The sequence below is a fragment of the Nerophis lumbriciformis genome, linkage group LG01, assembly GCF_033978685.3.
Source record: "Nerophis lumbriciformis linkage group LG01, RoL_Nlum_v2.1, whole genome shotgun sequence".
Classification (NCBI taxonomy): Eukaryota; Metazoa; Chordata; class Actinopteri; order Syngnathiformes; family Syngnathidae; genus Nerophis; species Nerophis lumbriciformis.
In genome coordinates, this window is record NC_084548.2 from 77,754,118 (window position 1) to 77,772,691 (window position 18,574).

An 18,574-nucleotide genomic window follows, 5' to 3' on the forward strand; every position below is an offset into this window, starting at 1 on the left:
GGATGGGAAAAAATTCCACTTTCAAAGCTTCAACAATTAGTTTCCTCAGTTCCCAATCGTTTACTGAGTGTTGTTAAAAGAAAAGGTGATGTAACACAGTGGTGAACATGCCCTTTCCCAACTACTTTGGCACGTGTTGCAGCCATGAAATTCAAAGTTAATTATTATTTGCAAAAAAAAAATAAAGTTTGAGTTTGAACATCAAATATGTTGTCTTTGTAGCATATTCAATTGAATATGGCTTGAAAAGGATTTGCAAATCATTGTATTCCGTTTATATTTACATCTAACACAATTCCCCAACTCATACGGAAACGGGGTTTGTAAATTAACACTACATTCTGTCAGCATTTCAGTTCTACATTTTTAATTTGACGTGTTGTGGTTTATTCCTTAAAAATGCATATCTAGTAGAGATGCGCGGATAGGCAATTTATTTCATCCGCAACCGCGTCAGAAAGTCGTCAACCATCCGCCATCCACCCGATGTAACGTTTGATCAGAACTGCACCCGCCCGCCATCCGCCCGATCTAATATAGATGATGCAAGGCATTAGTGAGCCTGCCAACTACTCCGGTTTTCCCGTAATTCGTACGGTTTTCATCAACCTATTCCGGGTTTTTCATTAATTAAAAAAGCACGAGGCACCAGTTGCCATTGTTTCCAAACGAGCGAACGATCATGGAATCAGCCGGAGAAAAATCGAGTCTTAAACCGAAAAGAAAACTGCAGTCATTCCGTGAAGAATATTCAAAAGCCTATCCGGGAATAATTATCCGTTCCAAAAAGGGTGAAAACTACGCGAATTGCACCTTGTGCAGACAAGATTTTTCGATCGGACACGGAGGAATTAGCGATGTAAAAGACCACGTTGGGACAAAAAAACACAAGTCTAATGCCGTTGCTAGCGATACAAGTGGAAAACTTTCAACGTTTTTCGTCGCCCAAACAGATTCTTTGGATGTGATAAATGCCGAAGTTTTATTTACGGAGGCAATAATTGAGCATGGACTTCCAATCGCACTGGCTGATCACATGGGACAGTTAAATGTTTGTCATGCAACCTTTAAAAATCATTACGCGGTGATCGCGGTCCCAAAAATAAACTTTTCTTGCATGATAATGTCCAGAAAAATTCGCTTTATATTACTATAGAGTCCTTTTAACGAATGAGTTTGATGGTTTATCACAAACCTTAAAGTTAAAGTTAAAAAGTTAAAGTTAAAGTACCAATGATTGTCACACACACACTAGGTGTGGCGAAATTATTCTCTGCATTTGACCCATCACCCTTGATCACCCCCTGGGAGGTGAGGGGAGCAGTGGGCAGCAGCGGTGGCTGCGCCCGGGAATCATTTTGGTGATTTAACCCCCAATTCCAACCCTTGATGCTGAGTGCCAAGCAGGGAGGTAATGGGTCCCATTTTTATAGTCTTTGGTATGACTCGGCCGGGATTTGAACTCCCAACCTACCGATCTCAGGACGGACACTCTAACCACTAGGCCACTGAATGAAAGAAGTCCTTTGTTCTCCTGCACCATGGCCTTGCTTCGTGTTTGGTGCGCAAGCTTTATAACCTCAATGAGGTTATAAAGCTTTTGCCTGTTAAAGAAAGGAGACTGATCCAACGCAGCACAGACTTTCGCGTGCCACGCTGTCACGACCCAGACGCACACCAGTGCGCAATCATATGGGAGCCGCGCTGAGCGCACCTCCAAGCGCGTCTCGCTGCCGGCGACGGCCGGGTATATGGGCCCGACGCTCCAGCGCCATCCATTTTCAGGGCTAGTTGATTCGGCAGGTGGGTTGTTACACACTCCTTAGCGGGTTCCGACTTCCATGGCCACCGTCCTAGCTGCTGTCTATATCAACCAGGGTGAGCCCCACCCCTTTCGTGAGCGCAGAGTGACCCCTGTTACGCACCCCCGGCAACAGGGGTGGCGGGCAGGTAAGCTGCGCGGGCGGAGCGCACGGAGTGACCCCTGTTACGAGCCCCCGGCCACGGGGGTGGCGGGCAGGTAAGCTGCTTACCTGCTGCGCGTGACGCCGGCCGCGGCGGGGTGTCGGTGCGGTGGGCGCGGTGGTGACCCTGGACGTGCGTCGGGCCCTTCTCGCGGATCGCCTCAGCTACGGCTCCCGGTGGGGCCCTCTCGGGGGAAGGGGCCTCGGTCCTGGACCCCGGCGAGGCGTCCCTTCTCCGCTCCGTAAAAGTGTCCATCTCTTTTCTTTTTTTTTTCTTCTGTTGTGGCATATGCTGCAGGTGCCTGCTCGTTTTTCGTATGTGGGTAACAACATTTAACTATGTATATATATTTACCAATTGGTTTAACTGCCACCCGCAAAAAAAATAAAAATAAAAATATATATATATCTAATTAATCCACCCGACCCGACCCGCGAGCGGATAAAATCGTATTTTTTTTTATTTCATCCGCCCGATCCGCGGATAATCCGCGGACTCCGCGGTTGTGTCCGCAAACCGCGCATCTCTAATATCTAGGTTGTTTATACTATAGTTAAAGTTGACTTTTGGTGGCACAATAAATACTTGCGTTTTCAAATGAGTGAATAATGGTGTGATTAATGGAGATTGCAATGTCAATCAAAAATAATGGTGATTGTTATTTTTGCCCTAATGTTTTTTTCCTCAATAAGAGCTTCTTGTTCCTGTCAGGCGGCCTCTTCCCTGGGCGGTGAGCGCACACCCCAAGAGGAAGGTGGAGGATGTGCGACCCATCTTCTGGGCATCCAGACCCAAGAGCTACATCTACAGAACCCAGGACTGGGACGAGTTCCCTAACGGCAGATGGTGAAGTGCTACAAAATGCAAAAACTCCAACCAAAGTCGCCCATTGGAATCAATGAAATTGGTGCCAATACGGCACACTTTTATAAGCAGTAGTTTTATGTAATACATACCAAGCAGAAGAATTACAGCTTGAGCACAATAGATAGTAACTAGAGAAACGGCCTTTAAGTATAAGAGTTGTGTGATAACTTATAAATAATGATTCTAACATTGTGTCACCAGGGGGAACTCCTCGTCCCCGGCCTTTGGGGAGTTAAACGACTACTACTTGTTCTACTTGAAGAGCAAGTCGTCCAAAGACGCCCTGCTGCAGATGTGGGGCGAGGAGCTGAAGAACGAGCAAAGCGTGTACGAGGTCTTCACCAGCTACCTCACAGGCCAGCCCAACCTCAAAGGACACAAGGCAAGCACACAGTCGCCATATTGGAAGGAACACCACTAGGGCTGCAGCTAACGATTATTTTTCTATCGATTAATCTATAGATTATTTTTTTCGATTAATCGGTTAATCTATAGATTATTTTTTTCGATTAATCTATAGATTATTTTTCCTTTTACCGATTATTTTTTTAATTTAAAATGAAGAGGAAAAAATAAATGTAGGCCAGTTTTTTCAAAAGGCATGGCTTTTATTTACCAAAAAAAAAAGTATGGCCACTCAGTCAACATTGACAACAACATGACAAAATATTCTGTAACAATGTAAACATTTAAAACTTTTAACATTTAACAAAATTAAAAGTAGCTTATTTGCTTTTTAATGTGCAAATATAAAAGTAAACATCCAGTGCAAATCTTAATATTCTGCAATAGTATAAGCATTTCAAAATTAAAAGTATTGCTTATTTTGCTTTAAAATGTGAAAAAATAAAGATAAACATCCAATACAAAAAAGTACAAAACGGAAATATTCTGTAACAGTGTAAACATTTCAACAAAAGTAAAAGTATTGCTTATTTGCTAAAATGTGCAAAAATAAAGATAAACATCCAATACAAAAAAAGTGTACAGTGTAAACATTTCAACAAAAGTAAAAGTATTGCTTATTTTGCTTAATAACACAACAATGATAGTATGATTAAAGTGAAAGTTAATTGTTGGTTTGTACATAGTATATGTAACTGTTAATGTTGTAAAAGGTATTTGCACAACTAATTAACGTTAGCGTTTGTGACACGTCTTGTGCCGTGGGGTTCTTTCAGGACCGACAGACTGAACGCCAGACGGCTTTGCCGGGTTTACAATCTTTTCATTTTACACAAAGTCTTTTCTCTTCCAACTCTTTTCTCTTTCTTTCCTCGCTTTTCAGCTCCTCTTCCTCGCTCGCTCGTCGTCCCCTGTCTCTGTCTCTCCTCCTCTCTCGCTCCACGTCAGCTTCACTCTGGCTCCTTCCAGTCTCTCTTCCCTCTCTCTCTGCTGCTCCCCTTTTCTTCAGCGAGAGGAGATTGGATGATCGTGCCCAGGTGCGCGGATCGCGCACCTGGGCACGATTGCGCCGGCCCCGCCTCTCCACAGCGTTAAAGAGGAGCGCGTCTTTGTAAACACTGAACAGGCACGCCAAACGCGCCTCTCAGAGCGAAACGGTGCTTTAGTTTATGAATTCACAACGCAGATACAAATGACACATTCATGTTTTTGTGTAATGATGACAACGTATACGCACGCGGACGATTGACTAGTTGATGGTGATGGCAAGAACACTGTCGGGTGTTTTCTTTTCAAATGTTCCTTCATAGCCGTTGTGCTGCTATGATAGGCCATTTCCGCTCGACACAGTGTGCATACAACAACATTATTAGGCCGTTTATTGAAATACTCCCACACTTTTGACGACTTTTGGCGTGCTTTTTCCCCTCGCTCGCATCGTCTGCTTTGCGCTCCGCCATGACAGTAGTGTGACGTAAATATACGACGCGCCAACGCACAAAAACGGTGTCGACGTATTTACGTAGCCGATGACGTCGACGCGTCGTTTCAGCCTTAAACACCACCTGACGCCTTCCCTCCCTCTTCTTCCCCAGGTCATGTGTTTGCCGTGGAACGACGAGCCTCTGGCCCAAGAAACCAACCTGCTGAAGGAGCAGCTGGAGAAGGTGAACAGACGAGGCGTCCTCACCATCAACTCCCAGCCCCGGATCAACGGCAAGCCCTCCACCGACCCCATAGTGGGCTGGGGACCTCCCGGAGGTTACGTCTTCCAGAAGGTAAGACCGCTTCATGTTCTCCGTCGCCTTTGAACGTCACACATGTTTCTCGCTGCGCCTCCACAGGCCTATCTGGAGTTCTTCACCTCCAGTGAAAATGTGGACGCGCTCCTCAAAGTTCTCAAGAAGTACGAGCCCCGTGTCAACTACCACATTGTCAACGTGCACGTAAGTTCTGATGGGATGGGGATCAAACGCTGCCATGTAGGCTTGTACAGTATTACTAATCAATCATATTCGCTACTATACTGCCTCTAAAAAGTACCGGCCCTTTTTTTTAACGGGCATGACGGCGCGTCGTCGTCACGTCATGACATTGTTAGTTTTAGGAGCAGAGGAGCATGTCGGGCAGCGCACACACACAGAGTACCGTATTTTCCGCACCATAAGGGGCCCTGGGTTAAAAGCCGCGCCTTCAATGAACGGCATATTTCAAAACTTTGTCCACCTATAAGCCGCCCCGTGTTGTAAGCCGCATCTAACTGCGCTAAAGGAATGTCAAAAAAACAGTCAGATAGGTCAGTCAAACTTTAATAATATATTAAAAACCAGCGTTCTAACAACTCTGTTCACTCCCAAAATGTACGCAAATGTGCAATCACAAACATACGTATATCAACATGGACAGAGCTGCGTGAAAAAAGCCACCCGGCCTCTTCGCGTAAACTTAAACTTATCTTAACCACTCGCTCATCTTTTCTTCATCCATCCCTTCGAGTTAGCTTTTATGATGACGCCGGCTGGAAAGGTCTCTTTTGGCAAGGTCTTCCTTTTGAATATCACCATGGGTGGAAGTTTCTGGCCATTAGCATGGCAAGCTAGAACCACAGTGAAGGACGACTTCTCATTCCCTGTGGTGCGAATATTCACCGTACGTGCTCCCGTTGTATCCACAGTGCGGTTCACAGGAATATCAGTTGCTGTGAAATAGTAATCCGTGTGTGGATGGAGAGATTGCGTCTTTTCATGAACCGGATCCCTGACGCTTAGTAGGAGCCATTTTGTGGTCTTTACAGATGTAAACACACAAAGGAAATGAAACGTACGGTGATATCCGCGCGCTTCTTCTTCTTCTACGCGGGCGGGTGGTTGCTTACAGTAGAAGAAGAAGCGCTTCCTGTTCTATGGGGGCGGGTGCTTACCTTGGCGGTTGCTTGCGTAGAAGAAGTGGCCTAGTGGTTAGAGTGTCCGTCCTGAGATGGGTAGGTTGGGAGTTCAACCCCCGGCCGAGTCATACCAAAGACTATAAAAAATGGGACCCATTACCTCCCTGCTTGGCACTCAGCATCAAGGGTTGGAATTGGGGGTTAAATCACCAAAATGATTCCCGGGCGCAGCCACCGCTGCTGCCCACTGCTCCCCTCACCTCCCAGGGGGTGATTAAGGGTGATGGGTCAAATGCAGAGAATAATTTCGCCACACCTAGTGTGTGTGTGACAATCATTGGTACTTTAACTTTTAACTTTAAGAAGCGCTTCCTGTTCTACCGGGAAAAAAGATGGCGGCTGTTTACCGAAGTTGCGAGATCGAAACTTTATGAAAATGAATCGTAATATTAATCCATATATAAAGCGCACCGGGTTAAAAGCCGCACTGTCAGCTTTTGAGTAAATTTGTGGTTTTTAGGTGCGGCTAATAGTGCGGAAAATACGGTACTACTAAAAGACAAGTTGTCTAGTATGTTCACTATTTTATTTAAGGACTAAATGACAATAATAAACATATGTTTCATGTAACCTAAGACTTTTTGTTACAATAAAGACAATAATGACATTTTATGGAAACACATTTTGGTACTGGTACCAAAATATTGGTATGGGGACCACCCTAGCCATATTTTGCTAGCTTTGTGGCGCGTGACGTCAAGCAGGTGTATTGGTAGCAGACCACCTTGAGGTAATGTTGCACATTTCCATGTATGTCTGAGAGAAAAGCAAAGGCTCTCTGTTTCAAAATGCGTTAGCTCGATGCTAATTTACATTAGCTTTGCCATATACATGCTATTGATTAGCATTAGCAATTTTACATGGCGATTTCAACACCTCCAAATTTGGCAACAAAAGCTTCAACAAAGATGCACGTTGTAATGAAACAGCTGGTGCGTAGTACCGTATTTGTCGGAGTATAAGTCGCACCGGAGTATAAGTCGCACTCAACTATATGATTTGCCTGAGAAGCTGGACAGGACAAAAAATAAAAAAATAAAAAAAATAAGTCGCACCGGCCGAAAATGCACAATAAAGAAGAAGAAAAAAACATATATAAGTCGCACTGGAGTATAAGTCGCATTTTTTGGGGAAATGTATTTGATAAAAGCCAACAGCAAGAATAGACATTTGAAAGGCAATTTAAAATAAATAAACAGGCTGAATAAGTGTACGTTATATGAGGCATAAATAACCAACTGGTATGTTAACGTAACATATTATGGTAAGAGTCATTCAAATAACTATAACATATAGAACATGCTATACAATCTGTCACTCCTAATCGCTAAATCCCATGAAATCTTATACGTCTAGTCTCTTACGTGAATGACATCAATAATATTATAATGTGTTCATCATTTCACACATAAGTCGCTCCTGAGTATAAGTCGCCAAACTATGAAAAAAATGTCAACTTCTAGTCTGAAAAATACGGTAAGTACGATACTAAGTCAGGGTGTCCCGATGCAATATTGATATCCAATATCATATTTTTTAACCATCTAAAATTGTTCTAACATTTTCTGTTAAAATAAAGCAAATATTGACATTTGTTGTAGTTATTTAGAAAGGTATGGATATACCAAATGATTGGTATGGGGACCACCCTAATGGGCAAAGTGCTGAGAAGGCTCCCCTCCCCCAACACTGTTTTTCTGGCCCGTGTCCAAAGTGTGAATATTGTTGTTAAAGGGCCACACCCTCAGCAATTCCCCTGACATGCAGCCTAAAAAAAGGGTCCCCTCCCCTAAAAAAAAGGGTCCCCTCCCCCGACAGTGTTTTTCTGGCCCAAAGTTTCAATATATTGTTCTTAAAGGGCCACACCCTCACCAACGCCCCTGACATGCAGCCTAAAAAAAGGTTCCCCTCCCCTAAAAAAGTGTCCCCTCCCCCAACAGTGTTTTTCTGGCCCGTGTCCAAAGTGTGAATATTGTTGTTAAAGGGCCGCACCCTCACCAATTCCCCCGACATGCAGCCTAAAAAAAGGGTGTGTCCCCCTAAAAAAGGGTCCCCTCCCCCAACAGTGTTTTTCTGGCCCAAAGTGTCAATATATTGTTCTTAAAGGGCCACACCCTCACCAATGCCCCTGACATGCAGCCTAAAAAAAGTGTCCCCTCCCCCAACAGTGTTTTTCTGGCCCGTGTCCAAAGTGTGAATATTGTTGTTAAAGGGCTGCACCCTCACCAATGCCCCCGACATGCAGCCTAAAAAAAGGGCCCCCTCCCCTAAAAAAAGGGTCCCCTCTCCCAACACTGTTTTTCTGGCCCGTGTCCAAAGTGTGAATATTGTTCTTAAAGGGCCACACCCTCACCAATTCCCCTGACATGCAGCCTAAAAAAAGGGTCCCCTCCCCTAAAAAAAGGGTCCCCTCCCCTCAAAAAAGGGTCCCCTCCCTCGACAGTGTTTTTCTGGCCCAAAGTGTCAATATATTGTTCTTAAAGGGCCACACCCTCACCAATGCCCCTGACATGCAGCCTAAAAAAAGGGTCCCCTCCCCTAAAAAAAGGGTCCCCTCCCCTAAAAAAGTGTCCCCTCCCCCAACAGTGTTTTTCTGGCCCGTGTCCAAAGTGTGAATATTGTTCTTAAAGGGACGCACCCTCACCAATTCCCCTGACATGCAGCCTAAAAAAAGGGTCCCCTCCCCTAAAAAAGTGTCCCCTCCCCCAACACTGTTTTTCTGGCCCGTGTCCAAAGTGTGAATATTGTTGTTAAAGGGCCGCACCCTCACCAATTCCCCCGACATGCAGCCTAAAAAAAGGGTGTGTCCTCCTAAAAAAGGGTCCCCTCCCCCAACAGTGTTTTTCTGGCCCAAAGTGTCAATATATTGTTCTTAAAGGGCCACACCCTCACCAATTCCCCCGACATGCAGCCTAAAAAAAGGGTCCCCTCCCCTAAAAAAAGGGTCCCCTCCCCCAACAGTGTTTTTCTGGCCCAAAGTGTCAATATATTGTTCTTAAAGGGCCACACCCTCACCAATGCCCCCGACATGCAGCCTAAAAAAAGGGTCCCTCCCCTAAAAAAAGGGTCCCCTCGCCCAACAGTGTTTTTCTGGCCCAAAGTGTCAATATATTCTTGTTAAAGGGCCACACCCTCACCAATGCCCCCGACATGCAGCCTAAAAAAAGGGTCCCCTCGCCCAACAGTGTTTTTCTGACCCAAACTGTCAATATATTGTTGTTAAAGGGCCGCACCCTCACCAATTCCCCCGACATGCAGCCTAAAAAAAGGGTGTGTCCCCCTAAAAAAGGGTCCCCTCCCCCAACAGTGTTTTTCTGGCCCAAAGTGTCAATATATTGTTCTTAAAGGGCCACACCCTCACCAATTCCCCCTACATGCAGCCTAAAAAAAGGGTCCCCTCCCCTAAAAAAGGGTGCCCTCCCCCAACAGTGTTTTTCTGGCCCAAAGTGTCAATATATTGTTCTTAAAGGGCCACACCCTCACCAACGCCCCCAACATGTAGCCTAAAAAAAGGGTCCCCTCCCCTAAAAAAGTGTCCCCTCCCCCAACAGTGTTTTTCTGGCCGGTGTCCAAAGTGTGAATATTGTTCTTAAAGGGCCACACCCTCACCAATTCCCCCGACATGCAGCCTAAAAAAAGGGTCCCCTCCCCTAAAAAAAGGGTGCCCTCCCCCAACAGTGTTTTTCTGGCCCAAAGTGTCAATATATTGTTCTTAAAGGGCCACACCCTCACCAATGCCCCTGACATGCAGCCTAAAAAAAGGGTCCCCTCCCCTAAAAAAAGTGTCCCCTCCCCCAACACTGTTTTTCTGGCCCAAAGTTTCAATATATTGTTCTTAAAGGGCCACACCCTCACCAACGCCCCTGACATGCAGCCTAAAAAAAGGTTCCCCTCCCCTAAAAAAGTGTCCCCTCCCCCAACAGTGTTTTTCTGGCCCGTGTCCAAAGTGTGAATATTGTTGTTAAAGGGCCGCACCCTCACCAATTCCCCCGACATGCAGCCTAAAAAAAGGGTGTGTCCCCCTAAAAAAGGGTCCCCTCCCCCAACAGTGTTTTTCTGGCCCAAAGTGTCAATATATTGTTCTTAAAGGGCCACACCCTCACCAATGCCCCTGACATGCAGCCTAAAAAAAGTGTCCCCTCCCCCAACAGTGTTTTTCTGGCCCGTGTCCAAAGTGTGAATATTGTTGTTAAAGGGCTGCACCCTCACCAATTCCCCCGACATGCAGCCTAAAAAAAGGGCCCCCTCCCCTAAAAAAAGGGTCCCCTCTCCCAACACTGTTTTTCTGGCCCGTGTCCAAAGTGTGAATATTGTTCTTAAAGGGCCACACCCTCACCAATTCCCCTGACATGCAGCCTAAAAAAAGGGTCCCCCCCCTAAAAAAAGGGTCCCCTCCCCTCAAAAAAGGGTCCCCTCCCTCGACAGTGTTTTTCTGGCCCAAAGTGTCAATATATTGTTCTTAAAGGGCCACACCCTCACCAATGCCCCTGACATGCAGCCTAAAAAAAGGGTCCCCTCCCCTAAAAAAAGGGTCCCCTCCCCTAAAAAAAGGGTCCCCTCCCCTAAAAAAGTGTCCCCTCCCCCAACAGTGTTTTTCTGGCCCGTGTCCAAAGTGTGAATATTGTTCTTAAAGGGACGCACCCTCACCAATTCCCCTGACATGCAGCCTAAAAAAAGGGTCCCCTCCCCTAAAAAAGTGTCCCCTCCCCCAACACTGTTTTTCTGGCCCGTGTCCAAAGTGTGAATATTGTTGTTAAAGGGCCGCACCCTCACCAATTCCCCCGACATGCAGCCTAAAAAAAGGGTCCCCTCCCCTAAAAAAAAGGGTCCCCTCCCCCGACAGTGTTTTTCTGGCCCAAAGTTTCAATATATTGTTCTTAAAGGGCCACACCCTCACCAACGCCCCTGACATGCAGCCTAAAAAAAGGTTCCCCTCCCCTAAAAAAGTGTCCCCTCCCCCAACAGTGTTTTTCTGGCCCGTGTCCAAAGTGTGAATATTGTTGTTAAAGGGCCGCACCCTCACCAATTCCCCCGACATGCAGCCTAAAAAAAGGGTGTGTCCCCCTAAAAAAGGGTCCCCTCCCCCAACAGTGTTTTTCTGGCCCAAAGTGTCAATATATTGTTCTTAAAGGGCCACACCCTCACCAATGCCCCTGACATGCAGCCTAAAAAAAGTGTCCCCTCCCCCAACAGTGTTTTTCTGGCCCGTGTCCAAAGTGTGAATATTGTTGTTAAAGGGCTGCACCCTCACCAATTCCCCCGACATGCAGCCTAAAAAAAGGGCCCCCTCCCCTAAAAAAAGGGTCCCCTCTCCCAACACTGTTTTTCTGGCCCGTGTCCAAAGTGTGAATATTGTTCTTAAAGGGCCACACCCTCACCAATTCCCCTGACATGCAGCCTAAAAAAAGGGTCCCCCCCCTAAAAAAAGGGTCCCCTCCCCTCAAAAAAGGGTCCCCTCCCTCGACAGTGTTTTTCTGGCCCAAAGTGTCAATATATTGTTCTTAAAGGGCCACACCCTCACCAATGCCCCTGACATGCAGCCTAAAAAAAGGGTCCCCTCCCCTAAAAAAAGGGTCCCCTCCCCTAAAAAAAGGGTCCCCTCCCCTAAAAAAGTGTCCCCTCCCCCAACAGTGTTTTTCTGGCCCGTGTCCAAAGTGTGAATATTGTTCTTAAAGGGACGCACCCTCACCAATTCCCCTGACATGCAGCCTAAAAAAAGGGTCCCCTCCCCTAAAAAAGTGTCCCCTCCCCCAACACTGTTTTTCTGGCCCGTGTCCAAAGTGTGAATATTGTTGTTAAAGGGCCGCACCCTCACCAATTCCCCCGACATGCAGCCTAAAAAAAGGGTCCCCTCCCCTAAAAAAAAGGGTCCCCTCCCCCGACAGTGTTTTTCTGGCCCAAAGTTTCAATATATTGTTCTTAAAGGGCCACACCCTCACCAACGCCCCTGACATGCAGCCTAAAAAAAGGTTCCCCTCCCCTAAAAAAGTGTCCCCTCCCCCAACAGTGTTTTTCTGGCCCGTGTCCAAAGTGTGAATATTGTTGTTAAAGGGCCGCACCCTCACCAATTCCCCCGACATGCAGCCTAAAAAAAGGGTGTGTCCCCCTAAAAAAGGGTCCCCTCCCCCAACAGTGTTTTTCTGGCCCAAAGTGTCAATATATTGTTCTTAAAGGGCCACACCCTCACCAATGCCCCTGACATGCAGCCTAAAAAAAGTGTCCCCTCCCCCAACAGTGTTTTTCTGGCCCGTGTCCAAAGTGTGAATATTGTTGTTAAAGGGCTGCACCCTCACCAATGCCCCCGACATGCAGCCTAAAAAAAGGGCCCCCTCCCCTAAAAAAAGGGTCCCCTCTCCCAACACTGTTTTTCTGGCCCGTGTCCAAAGTGTGAATATTGTTCTTAAAGGGCCACACCCTCACCAATTCCCCTGACATGCAGCCTAAAAAAAGGGTGTGTCCCCCTAAAAAAGGGTCCCCTCCCCCAACAGTGTTTTTCTGGCCCAAAGTGTCAATATATTGTTCTTAAAGGGCCACACCCTCACCAATTCCCCCTACATGCAGCCTAAAAAAAGGGTCCCCTCCCCTAAAAAAGGGTGCCCTCCCCCAACAGTGTTTTTCTGGCCCAAAGTGTCAATATATTGTTCTTAAAGGGCCACACCCTCACCAACGCCCCCAACATGTAGCCTAAAAAAAGGGTCCCCTCCCCTAAAAAAGTGTCCCCTCCCCCAACAGTGTTTTTCTGGCCGGTGTCCAAAGTGTGAATATTGTTCTTAAAGGGCCACACCCTCACCAATTCCCCCGACATGCAGCCTAAAAAAAGGGTCCCCTCCCCTAAAAAAAGGGTGCCCTCCCCCAACAGTGTTTTTCTGACCCAAACTGTCAATATATTGTTGTTAAAGGGCCGCACCCTCACCAATTCCCCCGACATGCAGCCTAAAAAAAGGGTGTGTCCCCCTAAAAAAGGGTCCCCTCCCCCAACAGTGTTTTTCTGGCCCAAAGTGTCAATATATTGTTCTTAAAGGGCCACACCCTCACCAATTCCCCCTACATGCAGCCTAAAAAAAGGGTCCCCTCCCCTAAAAAAGGGTGCCCTCCCCCAACAGTGTTTTTCTGGCCCAAAGTGTCAATATATTGTTCTTAAAGGGCCACACCCTCACCAACGCCCCCAACATGTAGCCTAAAAAAAGGGTCCCCTCCCCTAAAAAAGTGTCCCCTCCCCCAACAGTGTTTTTCTGGCCGGTGTCCAAAGTGTGAATATTGTTCTTAAAGGGCCACACCCTCACCAATTCCCCCGACATGCAGCCTAAAAAAAGGGTCCCCTCCCCTAAAAAAAGGGTGCCCTCCCCCAACAGTGTTTTTCTGGCCCAAAGTGTCAATATATTGTTCTTAAAGGGCCACACCCTCACCAATGCCCCTGACATGCAGCCTAAAAAAAGGGTCCCCTCCCCTAAAAAAAAGGGTCCCCTCCCCCAACAGTGTTTTTCTGGCCCGTGTCCAAAGTGTGAATATTGTTGTTAAAGGGCCACACCCTCACCAATGCCCCCGACATGCAGCCTAAAAAAAGGGTCCCCTCCCCTAAAAAAGTGTCCCCTCCCCCAACAGTGTTTTCCTGGCCGATGTCCAAAGTGTGAATATTGTTGTTAAAGAGCCGAACCCTCACCAATGCCCCTGACATGCAGCCTAAAAAAAGGGTCCCCTCCCCTAAAAAAGTGTCCCCGCCCCAACAGTGTTTTTCTGGCCCGTGTCCAAAGTGTGAATATATTTGTTGTTAAAGGGCCGCACCCTCACCAATTCCCCCGACATGCAGCCTAAAAAAAGGGTCCCCTCACCTAAAAAAAGGGTCCCCTCCCCCAACAGTGTTTTTCTGTCCCAAAGTGTCAATATACCGTATTTTCCACACCATAAGGCGCCCTGGGTTATAAGCCGCGCCTTCAATGAACGGCATATTTCAAAACTTTGTCCACCTATAAGCCGCCCCGTGTTGTAAGCCGCATCTAACTGCGCTAAAGGAATGTCAAAAAAACAGTCAGATAGGTCAGTCAAACTTTAATAATATATTAAAAACCAGCGTGATGTGGGCGCGCATGGAGTCGTATATCAACATGGACGGAGCTGTGTGAAAAAAGCCACCCGGCCTCTTCGCGTAAACTTACCTTAACCACTCGCTCATCTTTTCTTCATCCATCCCTTCGAGTTAGCTTTTATGATGACGCCGGCTGGAAAGGTCTCTTTTGGCAAGGTCTTCCTTTTGAATATCACCATGGGTGGAAGTTTCTGGCCATTAGCATGGCAAGCTAGAACCACAGTGAAGGATGACTTCTCATTCCCTGTGGTGCGAATATTCACCGTACGTGCTCCCGTTGTATCCACAGTGCGGTTCACAGGAATATCAAAAGTCAGTGGAACCTCGTCCATGTTGATAATGTTCTCTGGCCGGATCTTTTTTTCAGCTATCTTGTTTTTACAATATGCACGGAAAGTAGCCAGCTTTTCTTGAAAGTCTTTAGGCAGTTGCTGTGAAATAGTAGTCCGTGTGCGGATGGAGAGATTGCGTCTTTTCATGAACCGGAAACCTGTCGCTTAGTAGGAGCCATTTTGTGGTCTTTACAGATGTAAACACACAAAGGAAATGAAACGTAATATCCGCGCTTCTTCTTCTTCTTCTACGCGGGCGGGTGGTTGCTTACAGTAGAAGAAGAAGCGCTTCCTGTTCTATGGGGGCGGGTGCTTACCTTGGCGGTTGCTTGCGTAGAAGAAGAAGCACTTCCTCTTCTACGGGGAAAAAAGATGGCGGCTGTTTACCGTAGTTGCGAGACCGAAACTTTATGAAAATGAATCTTAATATTAATCCATATATAAAGCGCACCGGGTTATAAGGCGCACTGTCAGCTTTTGAGAAAATTTGTGGTTTTTAGGTGCGCCTTATAGTGCGGAAAATACGGTATTGTTCTTAAAGGGCCACACCCTCACCCATGCCCCCGACATGCAGCCTTAAAAAAAGGGTCTCCACCCCTAAAAAAGTGTCCCCTCCCCCAACAGTGTTTTTCTGGCCCGTGTCCAAAGTGTGACTATTGTCGTTAAAGGGCCGCACCCTCACCAACGCCCCCGACATGCAGCCTAACGCCGTGACGTGGGGCATCTTCCCGGGCAGGGAGATTGTGCAGCCCACCATCGTGGACCCGGTCAGCTTCATGTTCTGGAAGGCAAGTAAAGAGCGTAAGAAGGTTGAGGGTGACTTCCTGCGTGCGAGCGTGTGTTTGCTGGCCCTCAGGACGAAGCCTTCGCCCTGTGGATCGAGCAGTGGGCCAAACTGTACGAGGACGAGTCTCCTTCCCGCATGATCATCAAGTACATCCACGACAACTACTTCCTGGTCAACCTGGTGGACAACGACTTCCCGCTGGACAACTGCTTGTGGCAGCTGATTGACGACATGTTCCAGCAGCTGGACGCTCCCTCGCAGACGTAAACGTGAGCAGGACACGCTTTTTAATGCTGCTAGTTCTTCTTTCTCGCTTTTTAACTGCACATTCAAAACTCTTTTTTTTAAACACTACCCTAAAGTGTGATCCAAGGAGGTAATTAGACACTTTCATGTGGCTATAACATTGTTCGAAGTGCAGCTCTGCATAACCATGCTTATTAGCATGAAACACAACCCACCACACCTTCATCACACCACACCCTCATCACACCACACCTTCATCACACCACACCCTCATCACACCTCCTCAAATACCAGGCGCTGTCTGAATGCTACACATTCTCTGCCATCTTGTGGACAAAGTGAGTAAATCAGGTCAATGACCTCTTGAAAGTACTTGAAATAAATCATCAGGGCGTCCCGATCCAATATTGATATCGAATATCGTTTCGGACGATATCGACTTGTGTTTAAAATCTCCGATACAAGTGATCCTGCAGCGTGTTTATGTTTACATTTAAATGTCTTCCAATGAGCACACCATTTCTTCAATTGTATTCAAGTCACTTACAAAAGGTAGACATGCTAGGCTGTAGGCTACCAGGAGCTAGCAGCTACACAACAGCCAAGCGCATAAGCAATACTGGAACAATATTGCTTAAAACAGCACATTTGTCAATATAAACAAGTGTCAAATAATTATCGTTGCATATTACTTACGCATACAAAGTCTCCAAGGCAGTATTAGAAAGTATCCGGTAACAAACGTGTCCGCATCATTAAAGTTACTGCGCCGTGAACTTATTGTGGCCAAAAATAATGACTACGTTATTTCAACTTAAAGACAACAAAAGTTTAGGTTATTGTTTTTCCACATTGTTCTCTGTGGTCAGTTCACTTGATCGAACCTTTTCTAACATTCTACAATACATGCACAGCATTTACTTATATGACACAATCCAAACAACCTTCCCTAGTCATGGTGCAAGAAAAGAACATGCAGCTAACACAACACAACCTGCTCACTATAAAAATAAAAAATCTAACTTACACCCATTTAAATCCATTAGAGTGCATGATGGGAAAAATGTCAAAGTCTCTCCACACTTATTCATGTTTGGTGCATTTTAGCTGCTTGAACATGAATAAGTGTGGAGAGACTTTGACATTTTTCCCATCATGCACTCTAATGGATTTAAATGGGTGTAAGTTAGACTTGTGTTGTGTTGACCTTTATGTTAGTTGCATTTTTTTTCTTGCACCATGACTAGGGAAGGTTGTTTGGATTGTGTCATATAAGTGAATGCTGTGCATTTATTTCAAGTACTTTCAAGGAATACTTGAAGCTGCTTTAAGGAGTCCCAAAAGTAAAGAAGGTAGAAGTCAAACACACATCTGAGTATGAATTATAGACCCATGATAAGATGTGATATGTAATGTACACACAACATAACTTTACTGGCTTTCGGCCCCCGTCCAAAGTCTTTTAGCCCAATGTGGCCCAACAAAGTTTTTTTAGTCGCAGAAGTTTTATAGTGCATCAATTTGCCTGAAATAAACTATAGACACTTGAATGAAAGAAGAATACAATCATATTGATCACAATATATCAAACAATTTGTGCAGATGATTCATCAATGGTGTTAAATGTTGAAGTCCTGAGCATGTTGTGAAGCCTGATACTGATAAAGCTTGTTCCCTGGGGTCAAACTGAAGGATTGAAGTCAACTTCTTTTATTTTTTACAAATATTATTTATTTGTGCTGTCGGGTCACAATAAATGGCTTTCTTTCATTTTTCGTGTTGAATGTCTTTTCATGAAGGAGCGCCTTTTAAACAAGGATGGAGGGACACATTGGGGCCCTGAGCAGAATGTTTTGGAGGGCCCAAACATTGTTACATTTTTGCATACTTGCCAACTACTCCGGTTTTCCCGTAATTAGTACGGTTTTCATCAACCTATTCCGGGTTACGGTTGCAGTGATAAAAAAATACGGTTTTTCATTAATTAAAAAAAATAAATTTTTTTTACCCGTATTTTCCGCACTATAAGGCGCACCTAAAAACCACAAATTTTCTCAAAAGCTGACAGTGCGCCTTATAGCCCGGTGCGCTTTATATATGGATTAATATTAAGATTCATTTTCATAAAGTTTCGGTCTCGCAACTACGGTAAACAGCCGCCATCTTTTTTCCCCGTAGAAGAGGAAGTGCTTCTTCTTCTACGCAAGCAACCGCCAAGGTAAGCACCCGCCCCATAGAACAGGAAGCGCTTCTTCTTCTACTGTAAGCAACCACCCGCCCGCGTAGAAGAAGAAAAAGCGCGCGGATATTACGTTTCATTTCCTTTGTGTGTTTACATCTGTAAAGACCACAAAATGGCTCCTACTAAGCGACAGGTTTCCGGTTCATGAAAAGACGCAATCTCTCCATCCGCACACGGACTACTATTTCACAGCAACTGCCTAAAGACTTTCAAGAAAAGCTGGCTACTTTCCGTGCATATTGTAAAAACAAGATAGCTGAAAAAAAGATCCGGCCAGAGAACATTATCAACATGGACGAGGTTCCACTGACTTTTGATATTCCTGTGAACCGCACTGTGGATACAACGGGAGCACGTACGGTGAATATTCGCACCACAGGGAATGAGAAGTCATCCTTCACTGTGGTTCTAGCTTGTCATGCTAATGGCCAGAAACTTCCACCCATGGTGATATTCAAAAGGAAGACCTTGCCAAAAGAGACCTTTCCAGCCGGCGTCATCATAAAAGCTAACTCGAAGGGATGGATGGATGAAGAAAAGATGAGCGAGTGGTTAAGGTAAGTTTACGCGAAGAGGCCGGGTGGCTTTTTTCACGCAGCTCCGTCCATGTTGATATACGACTCCATGCGCGCCCACATCACGCTGGTTTTTAATATATTATTAAAGTTTGACTGACCTATCTGACTGTTTTTTTGACATTCCT

General features: G+C 45.8%; 1 protein-coding gene across 3 annotated transcripts in view; it reads left to right on the forward strand.

The window, feature by feature from the left end:
* Positions 1–16,650, forward strand: part of mthfr (methylenetetrahydrofolate reductase (NAD(P)H)) — a 37,897-nt gene extending 21,247 nt beyond the window's left edge. For all 3 annotated transcript variants that reach the window (XM_061973271.2, XM_061973278.2, XM_061973286.2), the window contains exons 7-12: positions 2,677–2,811; positions 3,034–3,214; positions 4,833–5,015; positions 5,082–5,183; positions 15,265–15,384; positions 15,453–16,650. In XM_061973271.2, coding sequence (XP_061829255.2) covers positions 2,677–2,811; positions 3,034–3,214; positions 4,833–5,015; positions 5,082–5,183; positions 15,265–15,384; positions 15,453–15,650 — 919 coding nt within the window. In that variant the 3' untranslated portion in view covers positions 15,651–16,650. The remainder of the gene's footprint in view (positions 1–2,676; positions 2,812–3,033; positions 3,215–4,832; positions 5,016–5,081; positions 5,184–15,264; positions 15,385–15,452) is intronic.
* Positions 16,651–18,574: the final 1,924 nt, after the last annotated feature.